Source organism: Bos javanicus, chromosome 23, assembly GCF_032452875.1.
Source record: "Bos javanicus breed banteng chromosome 23, ARS-OSU_banteng_1.0, whole genome shotgun sequence".
NCBI lineage: Eukaryota > Metazoa > Chordata > Mammalia > Artiodactyla > Bovidae > Bos > Bos javanicus.
The window spans coordinates 51,927,473-51,951,160 of record NC_083890.1 but is presented as its reverse complement, the minus strand read 5'-3'; the positions used below and the strand labels follow the sequence as shown (position 1 = coordinate 51,951,160).

General features: G+C 60.4%; 1 protein-coding gene across 2 annotated transcripts in view; it reads right to left on the bottom strand.

Annotated features, from left to right (window-relative positions):
* Window positions 1–135: 135 nt before the first annotated feature.
* The window catches only part of GMDS (GDP-mannose 4,6-dehydratase), a 433,555-nt gene continuing 410,002 nt past the window's right edge, over window positions 136–23,688 (bottom strand). The window contains exons 10-11 of one of the 2 annotated variants that reach the window (XM_061399004.1): window positions 561–629; window positions 136–418 (exon numbers count right to left, since the gene is read on the bottom strand). In XM_061399004.1, coding sequence (XP_061254988.1) covers window positions 356–418; window positions 561–629 — 132 coding nt within the window. In that variant the 3' untranslated portion in view covers window positions 136–355. Of the gene's footprint in view, window positions 419–560; window positions 630–23,688 lie in introns of those variants that run through there. The other variant, XM_061399005.1, reaches the window with a different exon arrangement.

Here is a 23,688-nt window from a genome sequence, read left to right as displayed (position 1 = left end):
CTCAGATTCAGGAGGGCGTGCGGCCCGGCGGGCTCAGGCCCGAGACCCTCCAGGGCGTGGATCTGGGTGACTTTTTGTTTGGGGTCCTTACAGGTGCTGCTTTATCACTTGGAGACAGTATCCACAGGCGCTGTGTTAATGCTGATTAAGAGAAAGGCTCTTTTTAATAAGAAAAGAGAAAAACCCTTTGAAAGCCCCACGATTTCAGTTGTCTGGGATATAATTTCAAGTGAAGCGAATAAGTGATTTAAAACATCGTGATTCCAAACCCGATCAGAGGAGGAAAGGGAATCGGCCGGGCCCTTCCCGGCTGCCGCAAACCTCGGCCAGCCCGGGTCCCGGCCCCGCCCGGCGCTCAGGCGTTGGGGTTGGTCTTCATGAGCTCCACGTCGGCCTCCACCATCTCCCGCACCAGCTCCTGCGGGCAGGGCGTGGGCGCGTGTCACGGGGAGCCCCGGCCCCCGGCCCCTGGGCCCTCCTCACCCACCCCGAACCCCCCGCCACCACCCCCGACCCTGGGGGCCCCTCCCGCCTGGCCGGAGCCCCGGAGACTCACTCACATCAAAGGCGACCCGAGGCTTCCAGCTGAGCTTCTGCCTGGCTTTGGAGCAGTCTCCCTGCAGAAAGTCCTGCGGGCGGGATGGGGGGCACACGGTCGGGCGGGCGGTGGCGGCCTCGGCCGGTCACCCACGGCCCCGCAGCCGTGCAGGCGCAGCTGGGCGGGTCCCCGCGCAGCCCCGAGTCCCGCCCCGGGGCGCTCTGAGGGCCTTCTGGGCCTCACCGAGGACAGGGGTCGTGTCCCCCGCCCCCCGCGGTGCTTGCTTCCCGGCTCCTCTCCCTTCCCGGCTCCCAGCCAAGCCCCTTCCCTCCCCCTCCCTCCTGCCCCCTCCCTCCCCCCCCTGCCTCCCCCAACTCCCCCTCCCTCCCCTCCCCTGCCTCCCCCAACTCCCTCTCCCAGCTCTCGCAGTCCCCACCCAACACCTGACCCGCAGGAATTGGGTCTCTGAGCCGCCCCCTCTTTACTGACCCCCACTGCTGCCCTCAGAGCTGAGGTCCAGGTTATTCTGTCAGTCCTGTTCCTTCCTTGGAAATGCTGATCTCAGGGCTTCTCCTCACCGCGCCCCTGCCCCAGCTCCCCCCACCCAGGGCCCCGGCTCCTCTGCCCCTTCCCCGCCCCCGGTCCCACTGCGGCTCATTTGCTCAGTGGTGAGCTTCTCTCCCCAGCTGACAGGGTCTTATCAAAATATAAAAACACATAAAAGAGGGCAAGATGACTCAACCAGTCCCGCTGGGCCTCCCTGGACAGGGAGGGGCTGGGAACCTCCGGGCTGTCCTGCTTGGCCTGCCTGGGAAGGGAACCGGGGGAGAGTCGAGAGAGCCCACCCACCCGGCCCAGCGGAGCGCCCCCTGCCCACGACTGATGGATGGGAGGATGAGAAATGAGAATGTCAAGATGCTTCCAAAAAGAAAGTGAGGGCAGAAGGAGGGAGGAGAGAGAGAGGGAAGAAAAAGGAGAGAGAGAGGCTCTGAAACAGACCAAGCTGCGTGAGCACCCCAGGCCCCAGGGAAGACATTCTCCCAGCCACATGGAGTACTAAAGGACAGCCTCAAACCACCGCAGCGAGGAGCCTAACGGATGCTCAAGCTGCAGCTGAAATGTTTCTGCCCCATGTCAGTCAACTCAGGCTCTGGAAGGTGGATCCCACAGGCAGGCCAGGGGCGGGTGGGACCTCTGTGCTCACCCCAGCCCGGCCCGACGCACTCGGCCTGGCCCCACGTCTGCACTGTCTGCCGGGGGCTGTTCCAGCATGGCCCTTCCAGCGGCTCTCCACCACCCAGCCCCACATTCAGGCTGGGCTCAAGCAAGCTCCCAAAGGGCTTCACTGAAGGGCTGCCTTGGCCTCCAGCATTAATAATAGTCAAACAAGTTACTTCTGCTGGCCCTGAAAGTCCATGTGCAGAGTCCTCAGGAAAAGTAGGGTGCAGATATTATTGATTAGCAATTTAACACAGTGCTACATGGAGCTGGAAATATATGCGGAAAAACGAGTGAATTTATTTTTCTCTCCTTTCCCCGAGTAAACGTGTCTAGACTTCGAGGCTACTTCTGTTGGAGAAGAGAGTCACACAAAGACATACATTCTGCCTGTGTCCCCAGCGGGAGCTGTGAAACGTGGCCCCTGGAAGCAGAGCCCCAGGCTCTGCGGTGGTCACGCTCGGCTTGCGGGGTGCCGCCATCCACCCCACACCTGCCATGGCCTCCAGCCTGCGAGGGTGCAGAGCCCCAAAGCCCGTGCCTCTCTGCTGGCTGCAGGCGGCTCAGAAAGGGCGCTCTGCATTGAAACTCTGTTTCCTGCATTTTCCTACAAGCAGCTCCTAATTTAAAAACAAGTAGGGGACGACAATTAAGGAAGAAGAAAAATGGCTTTCAAAAGCTCAGAAACAGACGTGCTACCGTGCAAGGGTTTCATTGAAACCAGAGACGCACCAGTAAAACTTCCCGATGCAGTTCTGAGCCCAGCTCCCACATTCCAGCCCGGCAGCTAGCTTTTGCCTTCTGCCAAGGCGCTGTCTCCCTGAAATTTAATTAGACCGAGAGATCCTGTGAAGGAAAAGGATGAGGTTCCATTAAAACAAAACGTCGGCTCTGGACGCCAGCTGCTGTGTCCGAGCTGACACCTAGACCGGCCCCTTCTACGGAAGACAGGGACACGTGGCTTGTTTTATGCTCAACCCCTCTTGAGGGGCTTTCCTGCTTGTCCCCAGTGAGTCCGTTAGGGAAAAGGTAAACAGCTGGGCCCGCAAGGTTTGGGGCCCGGGCTGGGGTACTCGAGGCTGGCCAGTGGGGAGGGAATGTGGGGCCCGGGGCTGGGGGGCAGGCCCAGCATCCTTCCCAGCCGCAAACCCTCCCCACTCGCGTGGGATCGGCTCTGAGGACAGGTGGGGAACCAGCCGTGTGCTTTGCTCTCTGCTTCTCTTCTGACAGTTCAGTCCCTCCTTTATTTATAGGCTTAAAGCCTTAGTATGACAACAGCGGCCGGAGCTGAAGGGACGTGATGATTTTATGTACAGTTTTCCCAAACGCACGCTGTGCACTGGGTGGTCTGGACCTTTTCTTTAGGAGGGAGACAGGACGGCTCTGGGAAAAATGTGAGGCGTTTCTATGTGAAGACCACGTTTCCTGAGCTCCGGCTCTGCGTGTCCTCCCGTCTCCACGGCTGTTCCTTAGGTGAGCACTGCAGTTTCAGCCTGTGATTTATTCTTGTCGGATTCAATTAGGGTTGGCTGAGCGGGTCCCAGCGGCAGGGCGGCACAGACGCCCGTGTGCAGACGCCCCTGCTCTTCCGGGTCCGCAGATTCCGGGGCCGCCTTCAGGGCTCGTCCTCCGACGGCGGGGTCCAGCCCAGAGGCCGAGGGCCCGAGTGCCCGTGGGCGGAGTAGCAGACCCACGCGGGTAGGAAGCGTGTTTTGCTGCAGTAATTTTTCTGGCTTTCCTGGTTTCTGTCCTTGTTACAGTAACGTGATAAAGGGCCAGGCCTGATCCTGGAAAAGTCATCAGGCTGGTTCCTGAGCCCCCAGCAGTCAGCACAGAGCCGGAGAGCAGGCCCGCGCTGCCGGCCGCCACCTCACCAGACCGCTTTCCGCGCCGGGGGCGTCTCTTCTCTGCCAGGATGAGGACCCACCTCCAGTGGGTGGCCTCCCCGCCTCCCCTGTGCTCCGGTCAGTGTTCAGCACACTCAGCCCTCGGCCGCCCACCCGCTTTCCTGGAAATCACCCGGGGAAAGCTGTGAGGCAGAGTCTGTCACATTTCTTTCTAAAGTTCATGCTCTCATTTCTTTTTCTTGCTCTTTCACTGAAGTTACGTTAGGAAAATTTTTAATACGAAAGTTAACATCCATTTTATTTTCAAGTGGCGCGTCTCCTTAACAGGGCTTTCCGAAGGGCATCGGTTTGGGTGGAGAACAGCCAAGGGTGGGCGCTCTTCGGGCAGGAGGCTGCTAAACGCCCACAGCGCACCCAGCAAGAGCTGGACTCCAGCCTGTGACTGAGAAGGGGCAGACGGCCCGGACCGTTGAGGCTGAGCCACCTTCCAGGACCTGAGAGCCGAGCGTGAGGACTGCTCCAGATTCATCAGCTTCCTTCCACTTTGCTTAAAAAAGCAAAACTGAGGAATGGCTGAGGCTCCCAGGGAATAAAAGAATGCCAGTGAATGTGGTTCCTCGTGTAACTCGATGCTAATGCCTTCCTCTTGGGGAAATGCTCCTTTTTAGAAAGACAAAACTGCTCACAATGACAGCAGCAATGGACAGTCAGTGGGAAACACTGGCCCAGTCCAGGCTGGAGACGCGCAGCTGAGAGTCAGCGAGAGTGAGGAAAAGGGCCGAGCGGGGACCTTCCCCCAGAAAGCCCGCAGGAGAGCCTGCCTCCTGGGGGCTGGTTCAACGCCTCCTGCTCTCATGTCCTTAGCTGTGAACCGTCCCAGAGAGGCGGGGAGCGCAGCGTGGGGAGCACCGCTCACCCCCAGGACCCCCGCCATGGGCACCCACGGAACTGAAGCCCGGCCTCCCCTCTAACAACAGGGCTGATAAGAGATGAGGAGAAAACAGCGGGTGTCTGGTCTGCTCAGGAAGCGGCCTCAGAGGGGCTGTCCGTCAGTGGGCTGCCGTCGGGCCCTGAACAATGCTGGGCTCTCCCGCGCGGAAATCCAGTCCTCAGCACCGCCCCGCCACCTCTGACCCTGGAGATACGGGGCAGCCGGTGGGGCAGAGAGAGCAGCCTGCCCAGAGACACTGGCACCTCTGCTGGGGGCTGCGGGTGGGGCCTTGGGACATGCGTCCCGGCCCCAGGGCTTGGGGGGGGCGGCACCTGAGCGGGTCCCCAGGAAGCTTCTGGGCTGGGAACCACGATTTGTCATTTGGAATGAGCTCCTGAGAGCTACCAAACCCAGGCCTGCAAGGCCACCTCCCCGTGCACCCCAGACAGGGGTGAAGGCATCTACCTAACGCGCAGCGCTTTCTAGAAAAATGAACGAGAACACAGACTTCCTGACACGTCCACTTCTAAATTCGTAAATAAAGCCTATGGTGGTAAACAGAAAAAGTGTTTGCTTTATAAATGGAGAAGCCAATTAACAGCATTTATAGTGCAGCCTACGTAGAGATGTCTGTTTTCATTTGTATTTTGAAAATACGGGTAGCAGAAAGAGAAATGTGGTTAGGACGGAGGGGAGAGGCCGTCAGACTATTGCTACAGTGGAATATGGGATGAAGCGCACCAAGTTCCTTGGAAACAGAGCTGGAGCAGACGTGGTAGAGACAGTCCTTTCAGGCTGAGGTGAGCATGGGGGCCCTCTCCTTGCGGAGTGGACACACGCCCGGGACCCAGGCTGGCTTCTGTCCCCAATGCCAGCCCCGGGCGCCCCCTCACAGCCGCATGCCCTCCCAGGGCAGAGGAGCGGGCCCCAGAGAGGCCAGCCCACCCGCCTCCGGGCCTGGCTCACCCGGGCTCAGTCTGTGCCCGGTTTCTCTCTCTTTCTTGCCTGTGCTGGCCCTCGCTGGGGTGCAGGGCCTGCCTGCTAACTGTGGTGGAGGCACCCTGCTGCAGAGCACGGCTGCGCTGTGGCGTGCAGCTTAGCTGCTCTGCGGCACGCGTGGGATCTCCCTGACCCGGGGATCGAACCCACACCTCCTGCTTCGGCAGGAGGCCCCTCTACCACCGAGCCCCCAGGGAAGCCCCTGAGCCTGCTTTCTCAAAGCTGCGCCCAGGTTGCTCTGAAGGCGCCAGTGAGGCGGGGGGTGAGCATGGCTGCACGCGCCCTGGTGAGGCGCCTCCTCCCCACCCCGGCCCGCTCCCTTCTCTGTCGGCTGTCCTCCAGGATCCGAGGTGCTTCCAGGGGATGACAGCCCCAGGAGAGCGTGGTCAGTCCTGCCGCGGGAGCCTCTGGACCCTGACGCCCTCCCTGACGATCACTCTGAGCGGTGGAGGCGGGGCCGCTGGAGGTGGCAACACAGGGCTGGTGCACGAGAGGGAGATAAGACTGTCGGTGAGCTCAGCACATCCCAGGCTTCAAAGCCAGCAGCGTCTTTGTCGGAAATGACTGGTTACTGTTAATAACTGGGTCGAGGGTGTGAAGATTACCCAGGCTGGGAGGAGGTGACACAAAGCCCGCAGAAAGGAGATAAAGCGCCTTTAAGTGGACGATTAGAGGGGCTGACTCTGCTGGCTGGCGGCCCCTGGAGCACGAGGCTGGGCGGCTCTGCCTCTGCCGTTGAGGCCCTTCTACCCTCCACGTGCTGCAGGTACACCAGCTAAGTAAACCTCGAGACGATCCAAATGCAACTCGGGAGATCCTGGATCTGCTTCAGGAGGCCCCTTTCCTGGGCACGGAAGCACCTGACAAGCACCGGGGGGCGGAGGCCAGCTCTGTGTTCGCTCACCTGCAGCCTGACGCGGGTGGGGCACCCCTCAGCAAGGAGGCCGAGGCTGGCCACCAGGGACCCGCACGTGCAGAGGAGGGCTGCTTCCTTCCCCGTTGTGAGGGGACCTGCTGGGCCCTAGACACCCACCCCCTCCCTGCCCCCGATTAGTACAATGAATACGGGCTTCCCAGGTGGCCCTAGGGGTAAAGAACCTGCCTGCTGTTGCAGGAGACGTAAGAGATACGGGTTTGATCCCTGGGTCTGGAAGATCCCCTGGAGGAGGGCATGGCAACCCACTCCAGTACTCCTGCCTGGTGGGCGACAGTCCATGGGGTCGCGGAGAATCGGACACGACTTAGCAACTGAGCACAGCACGGCATCGATGAATGTTGTGGATACAGGGAGGCACCTGGAGCACGGGAAGGAGGCTTCTTCCTTTGGGTTTTTCTCAATGTGAAGAGCACGTCAGGCTACTCGCCTTCAGGAAACCCCGCTTCCATAACCCTCCCGCCCGCCTCCTTCTCACCCCAAACAGAAATGACACGGCACTCACGCAAACACGCATTCCCTCGCTGACCTGTGAAGAAATGCTGGGGCTAGCCCGGCCACGGGCCACATCCAGATTCTTGCTTTTAGGCTGTTTCTCTGGGGAGTTTCTCGGTTGAGGGAAACTTAGGACAACTGCTTCGACACTTGTTAGTCAGGTTTCTGAGAAGCGTGGCGGAAGGCGTGCATGAGGACGGACGTCACGTCTGACCGTCCATTCTTTCGCTTTCCTGGCAGCGGGAGGTTTACCAGGTTGAGAGGCAGCCACGCTGCCCGGTTACCTGGGGTTTTCCTTTTCTGTTTTTGTAAGAGAAATAGAAGCCCTCCCTGAACACGGCCACAGAGACGCTTAGACACGACAACGTGACGGACGTCATGGAGCCCCCTGGGGGTCGGGCGCCGGACCGGAAGGCGCAGGGCCCTCAGCAGGACGAGCCCGCCCAGAAAACACAGCAAGAACGTGCTCTGTGGACAGTCGTCTGAGGGGCAGAGCGCTCTGAGCAACACAGACGAAGCTGAGCAGCGGGACCCACGGTGTGCGGCAGTGCCGGGTGACCAGATGGCCAGAAGCACGCTCACGGTCCACCGTGCGGGAGGTTCTGTCCCAGCAACGGAACTGGCGGTGCTGGGAAGGAGACGGCCACGGCCGGTGGGCGGGGAGGGCGGCGGTACAGAAGGTGTGTGCTCGCCAAAGCGCCGGTCTGCCCCCTTCGGATCCGTGCATTTCGGCTGCCTCTGCGGCTCAGCCTTGGAGCAGTGTGGCCTCGGGGGAGTCCCTCAGTGTCCCCGAGCCTCAGGGTTTCAGTCTGTGAAGCGGGGAGAACGTCGCCCGCCAGGCAAGGCCCGTGAGGGTCAGGATCCGGGTGGCGTCGGCCGGCGTGCCTCTAAGGTCGCAGTCCATGGGAGCAGCAGACCGGCTGTCATCACCGAGGTGGGGGAGCGGCGCTTCCGGCTTCCTGCAGTGACATCAGGGATGGAGCGTCCTCTCCGCGCAGGGGCTGTCTCACAGCTTTGCTTTTATAGTTCTGTCACTTTGACCTGCACCCCAACCAAACTTCTATTTTTAGATCATAATTTTTGAATAATGGTAACCGATTTTATATTTAATTTTCCCCCAGTTATTGTAACCATCTCACACGCTGTTGACTGTTACCAAACCTTTACTGCCTCAGACGCTGGGGGGGCAGTAGCGGGCATGACGAAGCCCTGTCCTGAGCCTCGGTGTCAACAGGAGGGCCCGTCAAGGGGGCGGGACGTGTGACTAAGCCCTTTGAGGCCACAGGGGGTTCAGGGCAGAAGTCTAGGAGGAGGGGGGCTTGAAGAACAGTGGGAGGTCCTCCCTGGAGCGGTGACGTTCATCAGTGATTTGATGCTGAGAGAAGCGCAAGCAGAGCCCTTGGGTCTCGGGGACGGAGAGAAGGCCCCCGACTCTGCACAGGGCGTCCAGGGGGGCAGAGCCCAGAGGAGCTGGCGACACCCTGACGTCCGGGGAATTCCCATCATGGGGCCCAGGCCCTTGGCAGCAAAGCCACGTGGTCACGTGGCTTTATTCAGTGGTCGCTGACGGCCCCTTAGAGGACGTGCAGCTATGAACTGGCCACCTCGGCGTGCTGTGGTTTGAAAGTCTGCTTTCTGATGCCCATGTGATTTTTGAAAGTAAGTATGGGGTTGACTTCTAGCTCTGTGTCTTACAAGGGTGAGTGCGTTCTTCTCCCCTGGAGACTCACACACATCCCCCTTCCCTCCTAAAATCTGCCAGTCTTTGCTGTGCTTGAGCCTCTGAACCTGGGAACATCTGGCCACTCTTGGGGGCCGAGGTCTGGACAACCGCCCTGCAGAGTCAGGACCATGCCCTACGGGTGGGCGGGTCACGTCACCCCCCAGGCCTGCCGGGCAGAGGGCAGGGCCCAGCGCTGCGCCAGCACCCACTGTGGGGGTGAGGAAGGAAGGGCTGACCCTCCCCTGGTCCAGCGAGAACACAGTGGACCTCTCCTGGGCCACGGGCTCCTCTTCTGCCAGAAGCTCTTGCAAGGACGGGACGCAGCACCGCAACCTGCTTGAGTTTGACTGTTTCCACCCCAGTTCTCTGTGAGGCTGTGATGTAAAGCTCCGCCAGCCGGTTCCACTTCAAGATTCATGGCCTTGATCAGCCTCCAGTGGAGTTCAGAGACTCTCGTTCCTCGGGCCCCGGGTCTCTGAGCACAAGCTCGCTGGTTTCTCTGACCTCAGCAGGAGCGGTGGGAGATGGTGGAGGCAGGGGGGATGGTGGGCACGCAGATGACCGTAGACGGTGGCAGCCAGGACCAGGGGGTGTGCTGAGGATGCCAGGTGGAGGGATGCAGTGGACATGACCCGCTCCCAGGGGAGAGAGACAGAAGACTCGCCAGGAACTGGGCGGGGGGTGGGGAGGGTGGGCGGGGAGGGGCGGGGGCGGGATTCGGGGAGAACACCCGTGGGAGGGGGCTCCAGTGAGCGCCTCTCACTGCTTCCAGAGAAGGCGCTACCAACGAAGTTCCAGAGTCTCGTTTTATCGGTATGCCCTGACTTCAGACAGCGCCTCTTTTTCAAGGACACGTCTCCTTTTCATGATGATGACGCAGAGGCTCTTCCAGAAGATGGCTTTTGTAAAATCACCTGTGATCGCCTCTATGGCTCTGAGGAACACACTAGCTTGTTCTGAATCTTGATTCGATGTCAGACTCTGGGTGGAGGAGGTCTGGTTCACCCCACGGGGGAAGCAGGCCCACAGCACCGTCCACACCCCACCGGCAGGCAGCCTCGCTGTGCCCAGCCCAAGCAAGCAGAGGGTTAAGCCAGCGGTGTCCACGTGTCCTACCGACACGTCCCCTCAGCCTGCGGCTGGCTGCAGCAGGAGGCGGGGGGGAACCTTTCACATGACATCATAAAAGCCTGATTTATCGCCAGCTACCAAACATCTAGAAAACCATAACATCCTTTCAGGAAAACGCAGTGGAAGATAATCAGGCTGACTTTGATGGAAGCTTTGGCGGCGACTCCGTGTGGCTGGCTGTCCTGGAATCCAGGCAGAGACTGTTTGCAGCCGCTGAGGCTGGGGTCCGAGCTGTGTGCTGCCTGCGGCCAAGAGAAAACAGGAGCCTGTGTCGCCCTCTGCCAGCGTGCCCGAGTGCTTCAGTGCGTGTGAGAGTCATTTGGAAACGCCAGCCGTGCCCACACGGGAGGAATCACGAATCACGGGTGGTGGGCACCACCTGTGTCACACGACCCCACACGTCCCTCCCGGGACCCCGCTGTGCACGCTGCGTTGTGTTCCCAGAGTGTGCACCCCATCTAAGAGGAGCTGTCATCCTTAGTAACCAAGGGGCCAAGAGGTGCTCGGAGGTGTCCAGGAAGCCCAGGGCCGGCCTCCTCCTGCATGAACGTCCGACCTCCGACTGTTGCTCCTGTGCAGTAACTGGGTCAGATCTCCAGGCAGGAGCCGTGTCTCCTCTGACGTGTCTGCAAACAGACCCCGGAAAGGCGAGCACAGGCGGGCGAGAGCCTCTCAGGGGCTGGGGTGGTCGTCCAGGACTCCGGCCACAGCAAATCCACACCACCTGTTGGCACAGACCGTGGCCCGCCTTGGCCCAGCGACGCCTCCTCTGAAGGTCGTGGGTCTCTGGGGTTTGGGAGGACGGACGGGAGGACTCTGCTCTTGCTGGTTTTGCTGCTTCCCCCACAGAGTGTAGCTTGGACTCTTTGCAGGATCACGGGCGACTGAATGGGACCATGAGAAGGTTCCTGGGAGACTGGGGCTCCGTGCGGCCCCCAGACAGGAGAGGTCAGAGGCGCTCAGCCTGGCTCCGAGCTGTCAGCCTGCAGAGGGGCCTCCGGGCACATGGAGCTGCCCTGACCCACCACTGCCAGCGCCCCCACCCCCCCACCCCCCACTTGAGTTCCTGACAAAAAAGTGCTGCCCCGACCCCCCAGGGCCAGCAGAGGATGGCCGGGTGGGCGCGGGGCCAGCCTCGCTCGCAGAGCTGGGGCAGAAACTCCCAGCTTGGGCTGTTCGCAGAGGGTGGGAGCGGCACTGGGGTCCCTCCGTCTGTGGGTGGGAACACAGGCAACTTAGAGCCAGTGTCCCGGGGGGTGAGGGGCCTGGGTGGGAGCACCCCTGTGGCTGAGACTCAGCGGTAGACACGGGGCACACAGAGTGGTCGGGACACGGGCACGCAAGCCAGCACCTGGGGTCACTCATGGGGTTGCGGGTGGGGGCCATCGGGGCTGGGGGGCCAGGGGACAGGCCGGGCTCTGCAGTCAGGGTGTCAGGGCTGAGTCCTGAAGATCAGGTGTCCCACCTCAGGCCGCAGAGGGCAGGACAAGCCCTCCCCCTTAGAGGGCTCAGCTCTCCATCCGGACCCAGCCCACCCACCTAGCCCCAGGACGCGCCGCCACAGAACCCCAGGAGCGTGGGGCTGCAGCGCCTTCGGCCTCCCCCAGGGAAAGGCAGTCTGTCTGTCCCAGCCCCGACCACAGCCTTGAATGAGTGCTTTCCCCAGTGACCGCCCAGGGGAGGCTACCTGCAAGACTAACCACACTTGCCCCCGACTTGATAACAGGCCCGGAGCGCTGAAATGCGGGCGATGGCTTGGGGCCGGTCACCTCTCCTTGCAGGTTTTCCCAGGAGCGTTCTTTAGATGGGACGACCTAAGCGGTGCTTGTTCCGAGGGGAACCTCATGTCTCTACCATCCCGCGCATCACGGCGTCCACCCCGAGCGGGGAAGGCCTCTCTCTGCGGCGTGGGGTTCTGAGTGGCTCGTGTGTTTCAGGCTGCCTGCGGAGCAGCACTCAGCACTGTGGGAGGTGCTGTGTCTTATCTTATGTCTCTCTGCAGAGCTGCTCCATGAGGCACAGTCTAACCTTATAGCTAGCGGCACCACGATTCAGATTTTATACGGGAGAAATCCACGGCAAGCGTCAGCTCTGATAACCCACGTGCCTTGCCGTTACAGTGACGTTTCGGACCCCTGGTAAGAAAACGCAGTTGGATTTTCCTCGATCCTTTATTGCCTCCTCAGTAAAAACGCAGAGCAGCCGCACAGAGTCATCAGGACTTTTAGTTTTGCGATACTTTAATTCATGGGTCGCTGAGCTAATTACCACTCCCAAATGATAAAACATCGTAACTACTGACAATTTTAAATGAAAGTGTTTTCGTGAAGCAGCTGCATTTTATAGGCCTGTGTGCAGACTGACTGTGAAACACACTGGCTGCTGCCTCTGTGTGGAGCTTCCCGCTGACGGAGGACCTAACACATGGACCGGCTTCTCAGAGTTCTCCGAATTCGCTGCTCTAAAGTCACGGCTAAGGGCTATAAAAGCAACATGGTACAAAGTCAGAAATAAGGAGATCGTGCCCTAACTTTAAGGCATCCTCTTAAAGTCTCGAAATGTAATTACAATTCTTGCTTAAAGTGTCAACTTATAGTCCTGTCTATGAAACACCACGCATGTGCAGGGGCCGGTCACCTCTGCTTGCAGGTCACGGGGCTGGGCCCCCCGGCGCGGGAGGCGTGCACCCTCCGCCTCAGAGTCCGGACCCCACGAGTCTGTGACGCCCCCTCGGCAGCAAGTGCAGGAGAGAATCACGCGCTCCTCGGGGATCGCAGCCTCGTCCTGACTCAGCCCGAGTCCCAAGGACACGCCATTCACTCCCCAACAGATGGGAGAACTCAGTTTCAGAGGTCAGCTCAGGGGTCAGAATATCTGATGACGTCTCAGCCTCTAAATGTAACAGTTACGCTAGGCCAGCAGCATCCGACCTTCCGGGAGCACGGCTGACACCGCGTTTCAGCCTTCCTGATACGATGGCCCTTCACCTACGATCCTGGAGGAGTGACTCCTGTCCTGCACCACGACGGCAGGCTGCCCCAGAGCAGGTGTGGCCGCCCGGGGCTCCTGCCTGTCTCCACACCTCCCCAGGTGGCCGGAGGGCATCTCCTGCTCAGTCAGGCCAGGGATACAGACCCGGGGATGGTCTCATCCAGGGCCACAGACCCGGGGGACCCTCTCAGCCAGGGCCACAGACCCGGGGGACCCTCTCAGCCAGGGCCGCAGACCCGGGGGACCCTCTCAGCCAGGGCCACAGACCCGCGGCAGTCTTCCCAACCACCTCTTCCTTAGACTGAAGGCAAGTTTCTCATATCCTTCCTATAAAGATATTTATGTTGCTTCAAAGATGGCCCTGATATGTCACTGTCCTGATGGCTTTTTAAGAAAATAGCTCTAAGCCGTCTTGTTTCTTTACGCGGGTTTTCTAAGAGTTTTCCCAGCTCATCTTTCAGAGAGCCCTCAAAAGCCTTTATTAAAGTAGGAACTGGCATTCTGTCCAGTCTCCTGGCCTGGGACCCTGCCCCCCTTATGGGAAGGGTCCCTGTCTGGTGCTGGCTCTGCAGTGGTCCCCTAGGCCCCAGCGTCCTTGGGGGTGCAGGAGGGACTGAGGCTGAGGGCTCTGCCCCAACCCACTCTGCAGACTCCAGGGTCACCCACACGATGAGCTGCTCCCCGGCGTCCCTCTGAGAACACCTCCCGAGCCGAGGACACCCCCAGTGACACACTCCTGTCTCTCCCTGGAAACGGAAGAGGCCCTTGGAAGCACCTGCCCTTCCCGGTGCCCCCAGGACATGGGTGCTGTGCCCCCACCATTGTGACCAGGCAGACCCAGGACTGCTCTGGAGACCCCGACACGGCCCCGGCATTTTACCTACAAGTCAGATAATACACGAGCGGAGAAAAATGCCCACCAGACTCACCATCTCTTAAAGAGATGCCTTAAAGAGCTGCCACAGTCTTGTCAGATGGAAGACCGGACACGTGAACGGAGCAGGAAAACACCCAGTGGGGGACGTGCCCCCCGGGGAGCGTGCCCTCCACGGAGCATGCTCTCCAGGGAACGTGCCCCCCGGGGAGCGTGCCCTCCGGGACAGGGCCAGGTCGGCGGGGTGGGTGGGTGGGCAGGAGGGTGGGCCCGAAGCCACTGGCCTGGCCTCTGTGGGTGAAATCCAGGCTGAGCCCTGCAGGGCGCCCCTGGGAGGGGATCTGGTCTGAGCGGTGCTGGCGGCGCTGCGCTCCTCTGTCCAGTGGGGCTGGCTGCCCCGGGCCTGTCCACGCACGCCGGTGGCCCACATCACCCCAGCCTGTCCCCACCGCATCTGCGCTCACCCCTGTCCTGCAGAGGAGGATGCCTGGTGAGAGGCCCAGGACGCCAGGCTGACGGGGGCTCCTGAGCACGGCCGACCCTGCTGCCTGCGCGGCCCCGCTGGCATTTCTGGTCTGAGCAGACGAGGGACTGACAGGCAAAGAGACGGTCTCCTGAAGGCCCCTCTGAGGTGCTCCAGGAACTCCATTCCTGGGCCCTGGGTCCCCGAAGCTCCACTGAGGGTGCACTGCTCCCCTGGGTGCAGGGGCCTCTGTCTCTGCCCATGCTAACCACAGGCGCAGACTCAGGCCTTCAGTTAGGGTCACAGGCCTGACTCAGCACCCACAATTCCAAGGAGGACCTCTGGGGCCTGCTGGTTAGCCTTCGGCGGAGCGAGGTGGGGGGCTGGATGCGACCAGGTGTCAGGAGGCCGCCCCGTGAGCCGTGTCCAGCCTTGTCCCTCTGTCCTGCACACGCTGCTGCACAGATGCCCTTCCTCCCAAGCACGCGGCGGCAGAGACCCTGCGCTGCACCGTCGCTGGCCTGCCGGCCTCTTGCCCACACCCGCCGCCTGTCCATGCCTGTGCGTTGACGATGCACAGACAGACACACACACACACGCTGCGCCGGCCGCCTCCCACAGCTGCCCAGGTCACCTGCCTGGTCTAAGCACCGCCCCCCGGCTTGTGCGTCTCACTCGAACCATCCAATCTACCTCCAGTGCACAGGCCCACCAGGCTTTTGGCTCCCGACTCCTGTGCGCTCAGGTCAGTCTCCCGGGGGCTCCAAGAGCTGCTCAGACGTGGTTTCCTCCTCTGACCCTCAAGGTATCACCTTGACTGATGCCCTCAGCTGCTGTCACTTCTCATCTCGGTTCTGACTTATTCATAAACTGTGCTTATCATTCAAACTTGGCTATAGCCCACTCTAGGAAAAGAATTTTTCCTTTGCTCTATGATCAAAGATGGTGCTGTGTTTATAACGGGGCTTCAAAAACGAGTGCAGAAGCTACAAACGTAGGGAAAGACATCCCATGCTCACGGATTGGAAGATGTAATACGTTTAGAGGAAAATACCACCAAAGAATCTACACAGCTCTATGTGATCCCTATTAGAACCCCAAGGGAAGGTTTTTTTTTTTCCCCCAGAAATAAGAATCTGTCCTAAAATTCATATGAAATTGCAAGGGTCTGGTAATAGACAAAGGACTCTTTAAAGAGAAGAACAAAGTTGCAAGTGTCCCACTCCCTGATTTCAAAACTTATTACTGAGGTATGGTAGTCTGTGCTGTGTGGTTCTGGAATAAGACAGACGGGTAAACCAACACAGTAGCGCACAGACCTCAGGGAGGAACCGCTGCATACGTGGCCGAATGACGAAATGGCCAGAAGGAAGCACAAGGGGGAAGATTTACGACCCTGGACGTGGCGACAGCTCCTTGGATATGACATCAAAATTCAAGACTTCTGGATGTCAAAGGACACCATGAACGGGGGGACACACCGCAATGGAGAAGGAATCTGCAAACTGCATCCGAGAAGGGCTCAGACCCAGAATAGACTCAGAACTCCCACAGCACAGCACCAGCGGAGCAAACACCCGACTGAAAAACGGGCAGCGGGCTTGCACAGATGTTTCTTCAAAGAAGACACACAGATGGGCAAGGAGCAAATGAAAAGATGCTCAACGTCACTGAAGTATGGAAACACAAACCAACCACACGGGACACTGCTTCACTCCCATTCAGATGGTTCCATTAAAACAAACACAGCAACTGAGCATGACAAGGGCCGGCAAGGCTGTGGGGAAACGGGCACCCTGGCACCCTGGCATCCTGCTGGTGGGAGCATAAATGGTGCAGGCACCGTGGAGAACAGTAAGGAGACGCCTTAAAAACAACAGATTCTATACATGACCCAGCGGTTCTACTTCCACTTCTGGGTGTCTATCCAAGAGAACTGAGAGCAGCGTCTTGAACAGACACTGGCACACCCATGTTCGTAGAAGCATCACCCACAATGGGCAGAAGGTGGAAGCAACCCCAATGCCCAATGAAGGAGGATGGATGAACAAGGGGTGGTCCACACACAGAGCGGAACATCACTGAGGCTTCAAGAGGGCGGGAATCCTGACCCAGGATGCACCGTGGATGGACTCTGGGGACACTGTGCTCAGAGGAACGAGCCAGATACAGAAGGTCAAATACTACCCGACTCCACGCACATGTGGTCCGTGGAGGAGTCACATGCATGGGGACAGAAACTAGGGCTGTGGGCTTCAGGGGCTGGGGCGGGGGAGTGGCAGGTGATCGCTTAGTGGGGACCGGGTGTCAGTTCTGGGGGAGGAAGGGGTTCCAGAAGCACAGAGGTGATAGCTGTGAAGGTAATTAAGGCCACAGGACTCCCACTTGAAAACGGTTAACATGGCAACGTTTAGGTATACTTAACCACAAAACTCCATCAGTACCCAATTTAAGAAACGAACAAACCACTTCTATCTAGAATCACTAAGTTGCCTTTATCATTCAGAAGCTGACACACCTGAGCCTGGGCTCCAGGTGGTACCTGAGCCTCGAGCCTTGTGTCCCCGGAGTCCAGCACGGGGCTGGGACGCCACGAGACTGGTCACTGAGCTAAAAAAGGAGCAGGACCGACATGCACAGCCTGGCCCCCTTTCCCGGGGGTCCGGCCGCTCACTGCACTATTTCATGTTCAACTGACACGTGTGTGTGTATCCTTTTAAGTGAAGAATTTCCCTACTTAAGTAAAATATTTATATTAGCTTTCTTTTAAGGTTGAAAGCCCTTAATATTTTAAACACAAAACTAGAATGAAAGCTGCGACGGTGTCTGTTCGTGCGGCCCGAGGGCGTTGGGTCTGCCCACGCGTATCAGGGCCTGGTGGCCAATGGCCACAGTCAGGGTCACAGGTCAGTGTCCGGCCGGGGCCCCCGGGGAGGGAGCGGTCTGTGCAGCCTGCGCTCTGTGCTGTCTCCCAGGGGACACAGGCGCAGGGTGCCGTGGGTGAGCACGGCCCCGTCAGCGGGCATCCCCTGAAGCCGCAGTGCCATCTGGCCCCAGGCCAGGCCCCACTGGGTGGGTGGCGCGGTCCCCACCCCGAGGACTCGTCGTGTCCTGATGCAGGTCCTAATCAGCACCTCAAGGACGTGCGTTTGCGACGCACACCCACGCTTCCCGCCTCACGAGCGGCGGCCCCGCTCAGCGTCCCGGCAGTGAGGTCCACAGCAGAGCCTCAGCCCGCCTGCCGCTGACTCCAGGGCCTAGGGGGAGTCTGAAGGTCTTCACACAGAACCGGAAGGAGCGGGGCTCATGGATCCGGAGGCTCACAGCACCCACCGCCCAGAAGAGGCAGGGCCGGTGGGACCCTGGACACCCCGCGGACACTGCGGGCACTTCTCCAGACAAGCAGAGGACGCAGGGGACGATGGTGTGTCTGTGCTGAAAGTCTGGGCGGGAAGCTGGGTAGAGGCCGGACTCTGCCTGTCTGATCCACAGCTGCCCGCTCCCCGCATCCACCCTGGAGTGTGAGAGGCAGGCGACACGACATCACAGAACAGGACAGCAAAGTGAAAGCCCAGACCCGCCGTGAAGTCCTTGTGCAACAGACACAACCACAGAGCACACACGGACGCAGCGCCTGAGCTCTCAGCGAGCTGCGTGGACACTCGGGTGTGAGCGGCCCCGTCCGTCCAGCTGGGGCCCAGGGCTGCGTGGACACTCGGGTGTGAGCGGCCCCATCCGTCCAGCTGGGGCCCAGGGCTGCGTGGACACTCGGGTGTGAGCGGCCCCGTCTGTCCAGCTGGGGCCCAGGGCTTCCTGGGGAGACTCGGGTGTGAGGGGCGCCCGTCTGTCCAGCTGGGGCCCAGGGCTTCCTGGGGACACTCAGGTGTGAGGGGCGCCCGTCTGTCCAGCCAGGCCCAGGGCTGTGTGGACACTTGGGTGTGAGCGGCCCCCATCTGTCCAGCTGGGGCCCAGGGCTTCTTGTGGACACTCGGGTATGAGCAGCCCCTGTCTGTCCATCTGGGCCCAGGGCTCCATGTGATTGGTACTGGCCATGGTGCACGGCCCTCTTCTCTCGTCTCGACCTTGAGACGTGGCCTGAGGAGACCGCAGGGCCCAGCAGGCGGTTTCCACTCTGCCCCTGAGCAGCGCCACCTGAGGAGGCAAGGTGACCCCCTGCACATGATGCAACCCCCCTGCCCACCCCGCTTCTAGGAGACTGCAGGAGCCCCTGGGTGGCCAGTGCTTGGCAGCGGCCCCACCAGCATCCCTCCAGGTCGCGAATCCACTGCAGCGGGCTGCACCGCAGGCCGAGGCTGTGAGAGCCGGTGGTCAGCAATGACCGGCCGGCCAGCGCCCAGGAGGGTCCAGCAGCCCTCGGGGATGGTCATCAGGCACCTGAACACGTGGCCAGCGTTGCGTCCTCAAAGCACCACACGCGTGGTAACTACCGAGCCTCACGGTGCCCTGCGGCATGGCCACGGTCAGCTCCACTGGACACAGGAGGAAACGGGCCGGCTGAGCGGGCTGCTGGAGGCCGCACGCCACGCCGGGAGTGGGTGGGGACGTGACTCAGGGCACCTGACCCTGGTCTCTCGGGGTACTGGGTGCCGTCAGCTGGCTCACCTCACTGGGGCCTTCCTGCCCGGCCAGGGGGCCGGGAAGCAAGAAGCAGGGCGACAGCTGACTGTCCGCGCCCGCCCCTCCTCTGGCTGGTCGGCCTGACGCGCAGGGGACCCTCTGCCACGGTGGGCCTGCGTGCAGTGGACCCCCATCAATTGAACAGAGGCTCCTGGAAGAGGGGGGAGGGGCAGGGACACGCAGCAAAGCGCCCTTCGAGAGGCCCCGGCAGCGGAGATTACACGCGGCCAGCTTTCCATGTCGTGCCACTGTGATTGCAGACAGCAGCTGCCGAGCAGTCCCAGGACGCCGGACCCTGGGGCCAGAGGCCCCTCTGGGCTGGACTCCCACCGGGGGAGTGGGGGGAGTCAGCCCGCAACGCCCCCCGCTCCTGGGGTCACAGCATCCCTGGAATCTGGCCCTGGAGGACAGTAGAGTGCAGAACAAACCTCTTCTCGACAGCATGGACCTTGGCCCCTGGTCAGTGATCCCCTGGCTGAGCCACAGTCGTCCCAGGGGCGCCCCCGGGGAAGGGCCCCAGCAGGTCAGGGCTCAGCTGGACAAGGACACACGCAGTGCCCTCGTGGGGCTAACCTCAGCCCCACCCGGAGGCCGGTCTGGGGGGCCGCCGTGTGAGGGGCAGAGCAGGAGGAAGCAGGGCTGCTCCGGCCACTGCCTGCAGGCGGCCGCCCCTCCTGATCTGCCTGGACCACCGTTCAGGACCGAGGGTTGCCCTGGGCCTCTCCGCCCACCATTAAATCCCGTTCAATCACAGAGGCGAACGCAGTCATGCTGGGCAGCCAGATGCTATCGCCGCAGACCCTCCTCGTAAACCACGGTGAAACCGGAGAGCTTGATGAGCGCGGCTAAGCAGCTGCACCTCTGACCCGACCGCGTTACCCCGGCCCCATCAATCCCGCGTCAGCATAAGCAGTGTTCCCAGGGCCCCTCGCCACGACAGCGCTGAGCCGCGGCTGACAGCCTGAACGTTTTCTAACAGCAATCGTGTCCTACAACACCAAGGGGATTTGCCCGGTATCTGGGGCTCTATAAAACCATGTGAACATGCTGAAAGAATTAGAGCCTTTAAGGATGAAACATGGATGGTGACGGTGCTTTCTGGAGGGGCTGCGACGGCAGCACAGGGTGGGCGAGGTGGGCTGCACGTCTCCGTTTCCCAGGCGACACACTGCTATCACGTTTCGCCTCCTCAGGTGTGTGTGCTCCGGCAGGTCCAGCCCTCTGTGACCCCATGGACTGCAGCCCCAGGCTCCTCTGTCCATGGGGATTCTCCAGGCAAGAACACTGGGGTGGGTGGCCATGCCCTCCTCCAGGGGATCTTCGTGACCCGGGCATCGACCCTCTGTCTCCGGCGTCTCCTGCCTTGGCAGGCGGGTTCTTCACCTCTGTGCCACCTGGGGAGCCCTGTGGGTGCTTAAGTGGCCATTCAAAAAACACATGTGTCCCACTTGTCAGGGGTTTGGACATTTCAAAAGGACGGGACGCACGTCGTCCTGGGTAGGTTCTCCTGACTGTGCGCAGACCCTGAGGAAACATCCCCGGGGTCCCCATCTCTGCTCGAGGCTGAAGCTCGGGGGAGCCAGGGCCACGTGTGCGGCCAGGACGAATGAGGAGAGGCTGCCACCTGTCACCTGTTTCCTGACATCACAAACGGGTGAGACTTGGGTTCCTGTGAGATGCGAGGGGGTAGTTACGATGTGAATGTATTTATGAATACCCTCCAGGTAATGCTATTTCAAAAGAGAACACCAACCTTGGGAATATCTGTTTACTTTTTTTTTCACTTTGAATAAAAATAGTATTTAGTCACTTTGTGGCTTAGCTTCCAAATAAGGAGGATGCTGTTGCTTTTTATTAAGATACTAAAATAGCACGTAGGTAAGCACATAAATGTAAGATTTATAAACCCTAACAGAGTGCTTTGAAAAATATGTTATCAAGATGATTTAAAAACATCTTTGCAGTTTAAATTCTAAAAAAAATAGGTAGAAAATGTGAATGTTTTCAGAGACATGGGGGGAGAAAAGGGACCCAACATCAGAGCAGAACATTACCAGTAACGCAAGTGCTATTAACCTAGAGATAAGTGGGAACGTGTGCTGCTCTTAGCAACATGCCACTGAGTTTCGCTGAGGCCCGAGCACCAGGAATCAGCCCAGGAGGACAGATCCCGAGAGGCCACGGGGTCCTCATGCTGACCCCGACGTCAGTGGGGTCACTGAGGCCCGCGGAAGCGCAGAAGCTTCGTGAGCCGCATTAAAAGAATTGTATTTTTATTTTCTCAGAAGGAGTGGACTGACTGGATGTGTACTCTGTGAGGCCAGCGTGGAGGGGGAGCCCGCTCAGCTCAGCGCCCCGGGGGACACGTCCAGGCCCTGGGGGACATGTCCAGGCTCCCAGAGGACACGTCCAGGCTCCCAGGGGACACGTCCAGGCCCCGGGGGACACGTCCAGGCTCCCAGAGGACACGTCCAGGCTCCCAGGGGACACGTCCAGGCCCCAGGGGACACGTCCGGGCCCCAGGGACACGTCTGGGCCCCTGCAGGCCCTTCTGGGCACAGGCCGTCCCTGAAGCCGCGTCAGGGTCTTCGGCCTCTGAGACTCTTCCTAGCTTTTGGATCAACGTTTGTTTGGAGGGAAAGATGGCTTTGTTATAAACCTGCTCTCTGCCACTGAAATAAACAGAAACTGCGCGGTGTGCTTGGCTGCCTAAATGAAGTGTGTGTGTGGGGTGGGTTCGGAATGACCCCAGGGAGGTGAGGAAGCCTCTGGTAGAAGGGAGGTCGGCAGCCGGGGCCGTCACAGCCTGTCTGGCGATGGCAGGGGGCTGCCGGGACCCCTGCCCCGAGAGCCAGAGGGCTCCTCAGGGGCGCCCCCAGCGTTACTATGCCCCGCAGACCCACCCGAGCCCGGGAGGATCACAGGTCCTCTCTGGTCACCGAGAGGAGCTGCTGCAGGGTGGGGGGCGGGCGGGTGTTCAGAGCTGCCCTGACCGGGAACAGGGGGCAGATGTGGGCCACTCCTCTAGCTCTTACAGACCAAGGGCTTCTGGGGCTCCTCCCACCTGATCGGGGGCTTTGGGAGACCCGTGGGTGGTCAGAGGACCCCTTCCCGGGGAACACATGCCGGAACGGGGGTCTGTCCCTCCCAAGGCATCACGGCGGGTAGCTGACGCTCGGTTTCTCTTCATGAACGAGTAGGTCGGATATCTAAATGGAACTGGTTTGTCCAGACTGGACGAGACAGAGAAAACACATATCCATATGAGAAGTTAGAACATTCTGCAGGTTGGCTTCATAATTACAAGGACATTTACAACGAGGGAAGCTATGTGGACAGAAATGCTGGATGCAGAGACCTCCGGAGGTAAGAGCCCCTCAGTGATACCGCAGATACTCATCTCCGCACGTCTCCTGTCTTCAGCTCTGTTTTTAGTCTTTGCTCTGCATTCCACTGTTCCAAAAGCCGAAGTCACCGGCGGGTCAGCCCATGGCCCGGGGTGCGTACCTCACACATCTGAACAAAACGGGTCTTTGCTCTGAACGTGAAAACTCTTGCTCTGAGGCGGGCTGCTGGGAGCCCCGCCCCCCAGCTCTGCCCTCCGGGGCGGGGGTGGCCGCTCCCCGCGGTTCTGCTGTCAGGGCCCGGCTGGCAGGCTTCTCCAAGCGAGACAATGAGTGCCTCTGCCCACGGCTCACCCCCACCCACGCGGGCCTCCAGGAGGTTTGCACAGTCGGACAAAGGTCTGAGGGCTGCCTCCTGCCCACCCCAGGCCAGCAGGCGAGGGCCCACTGCACCAGCGCCCTGAATCCACCGCTCCCCAGGCCTGTGGAGGCGCCGGGCCTGGGGTGCCCCCTGCCCTCCTCTAGGAGGTGCCTACGGGCTGCCTTGCCCTCCACACCCTGTTCAGAAGAAGCCACAACCCCAGGCCGTGTTCGCGGCCGGCGGCTCTCCTGAGAAGCCAGGGTGACCAGGAGGGATTGGGCCGAGGGCCCCCCGACTCCCTAGACCCCGGCAGGCGGTCCTGGGTCCGGGGCTTAGTCACGGGTGCGAGCCGCTGAGGAGGGGACGGAGTCCCGGGATAAGTGGCGGCAGCTCTGCTGCTCTGCTGACTCCGGAGGGAGCACTCCACGGTTCCGAGTGTGACTCCGGAGGGAGCACTCCACGGTTCCGAGTGTGACTCCGGAGGGAGCACTCCACGGTTCCGAGTGTGACTCCGGAGGGAGCACTCCACGGTTCCGAGTGTGACTCCGGAGGGAGCACTCCACGGTTCCGAGTGAGTACAGGTTACAGATGGGAGAAGCACAGCTCCAGCGCCAGCACGTGCTGCTGCTCCGTGCTTCCCCAGAAGTGTGTTCTGTCCTGGATCTGATGATGCCACGTACCGCCCATCAGGAGAAGACCCTGATGCTGAGGGCAGGAGGAGGGGGCGACAGAGGACAAGAGGGCATTTTCCAGTGCCTGGTCTCCGTGATCAGACGTGGACAAAAAATTCAGAGACGGATCCTGAGGGTCCCTGGAGACAGCAGACGCGAAGGCTGCGTGTGCAGCGGACGGGAGAGGAGAGGGCCTGTTCGGCCACCAGGCTCCGTGTCCCCAGGAGGAGCAGGCCCCTCCCCACGCCCAGGTGCGCCCCATCTCTTGCAGGCTCTCTCCCCACCTTGGGCATCTGGGGCTGGACAGAGCGCCTCCCCCAGGTCCCTCCCTGGCGAGTTGAGAGGACGGGTCGGTGCTGGCTCTGCAGCCCCCACGCCTGGCCAGACACCTTGGTGGGATTCGAAGGCACCACCCCATCCCTAACCCCGTGTTCTTAAACATGAAACGCACTGCCCATCAGCCCACAGCAGCTGACCACCCTGGTTTTGAACTTCGGCGAAAACACATGAGGTTCGGGGTTTGAGAGGGC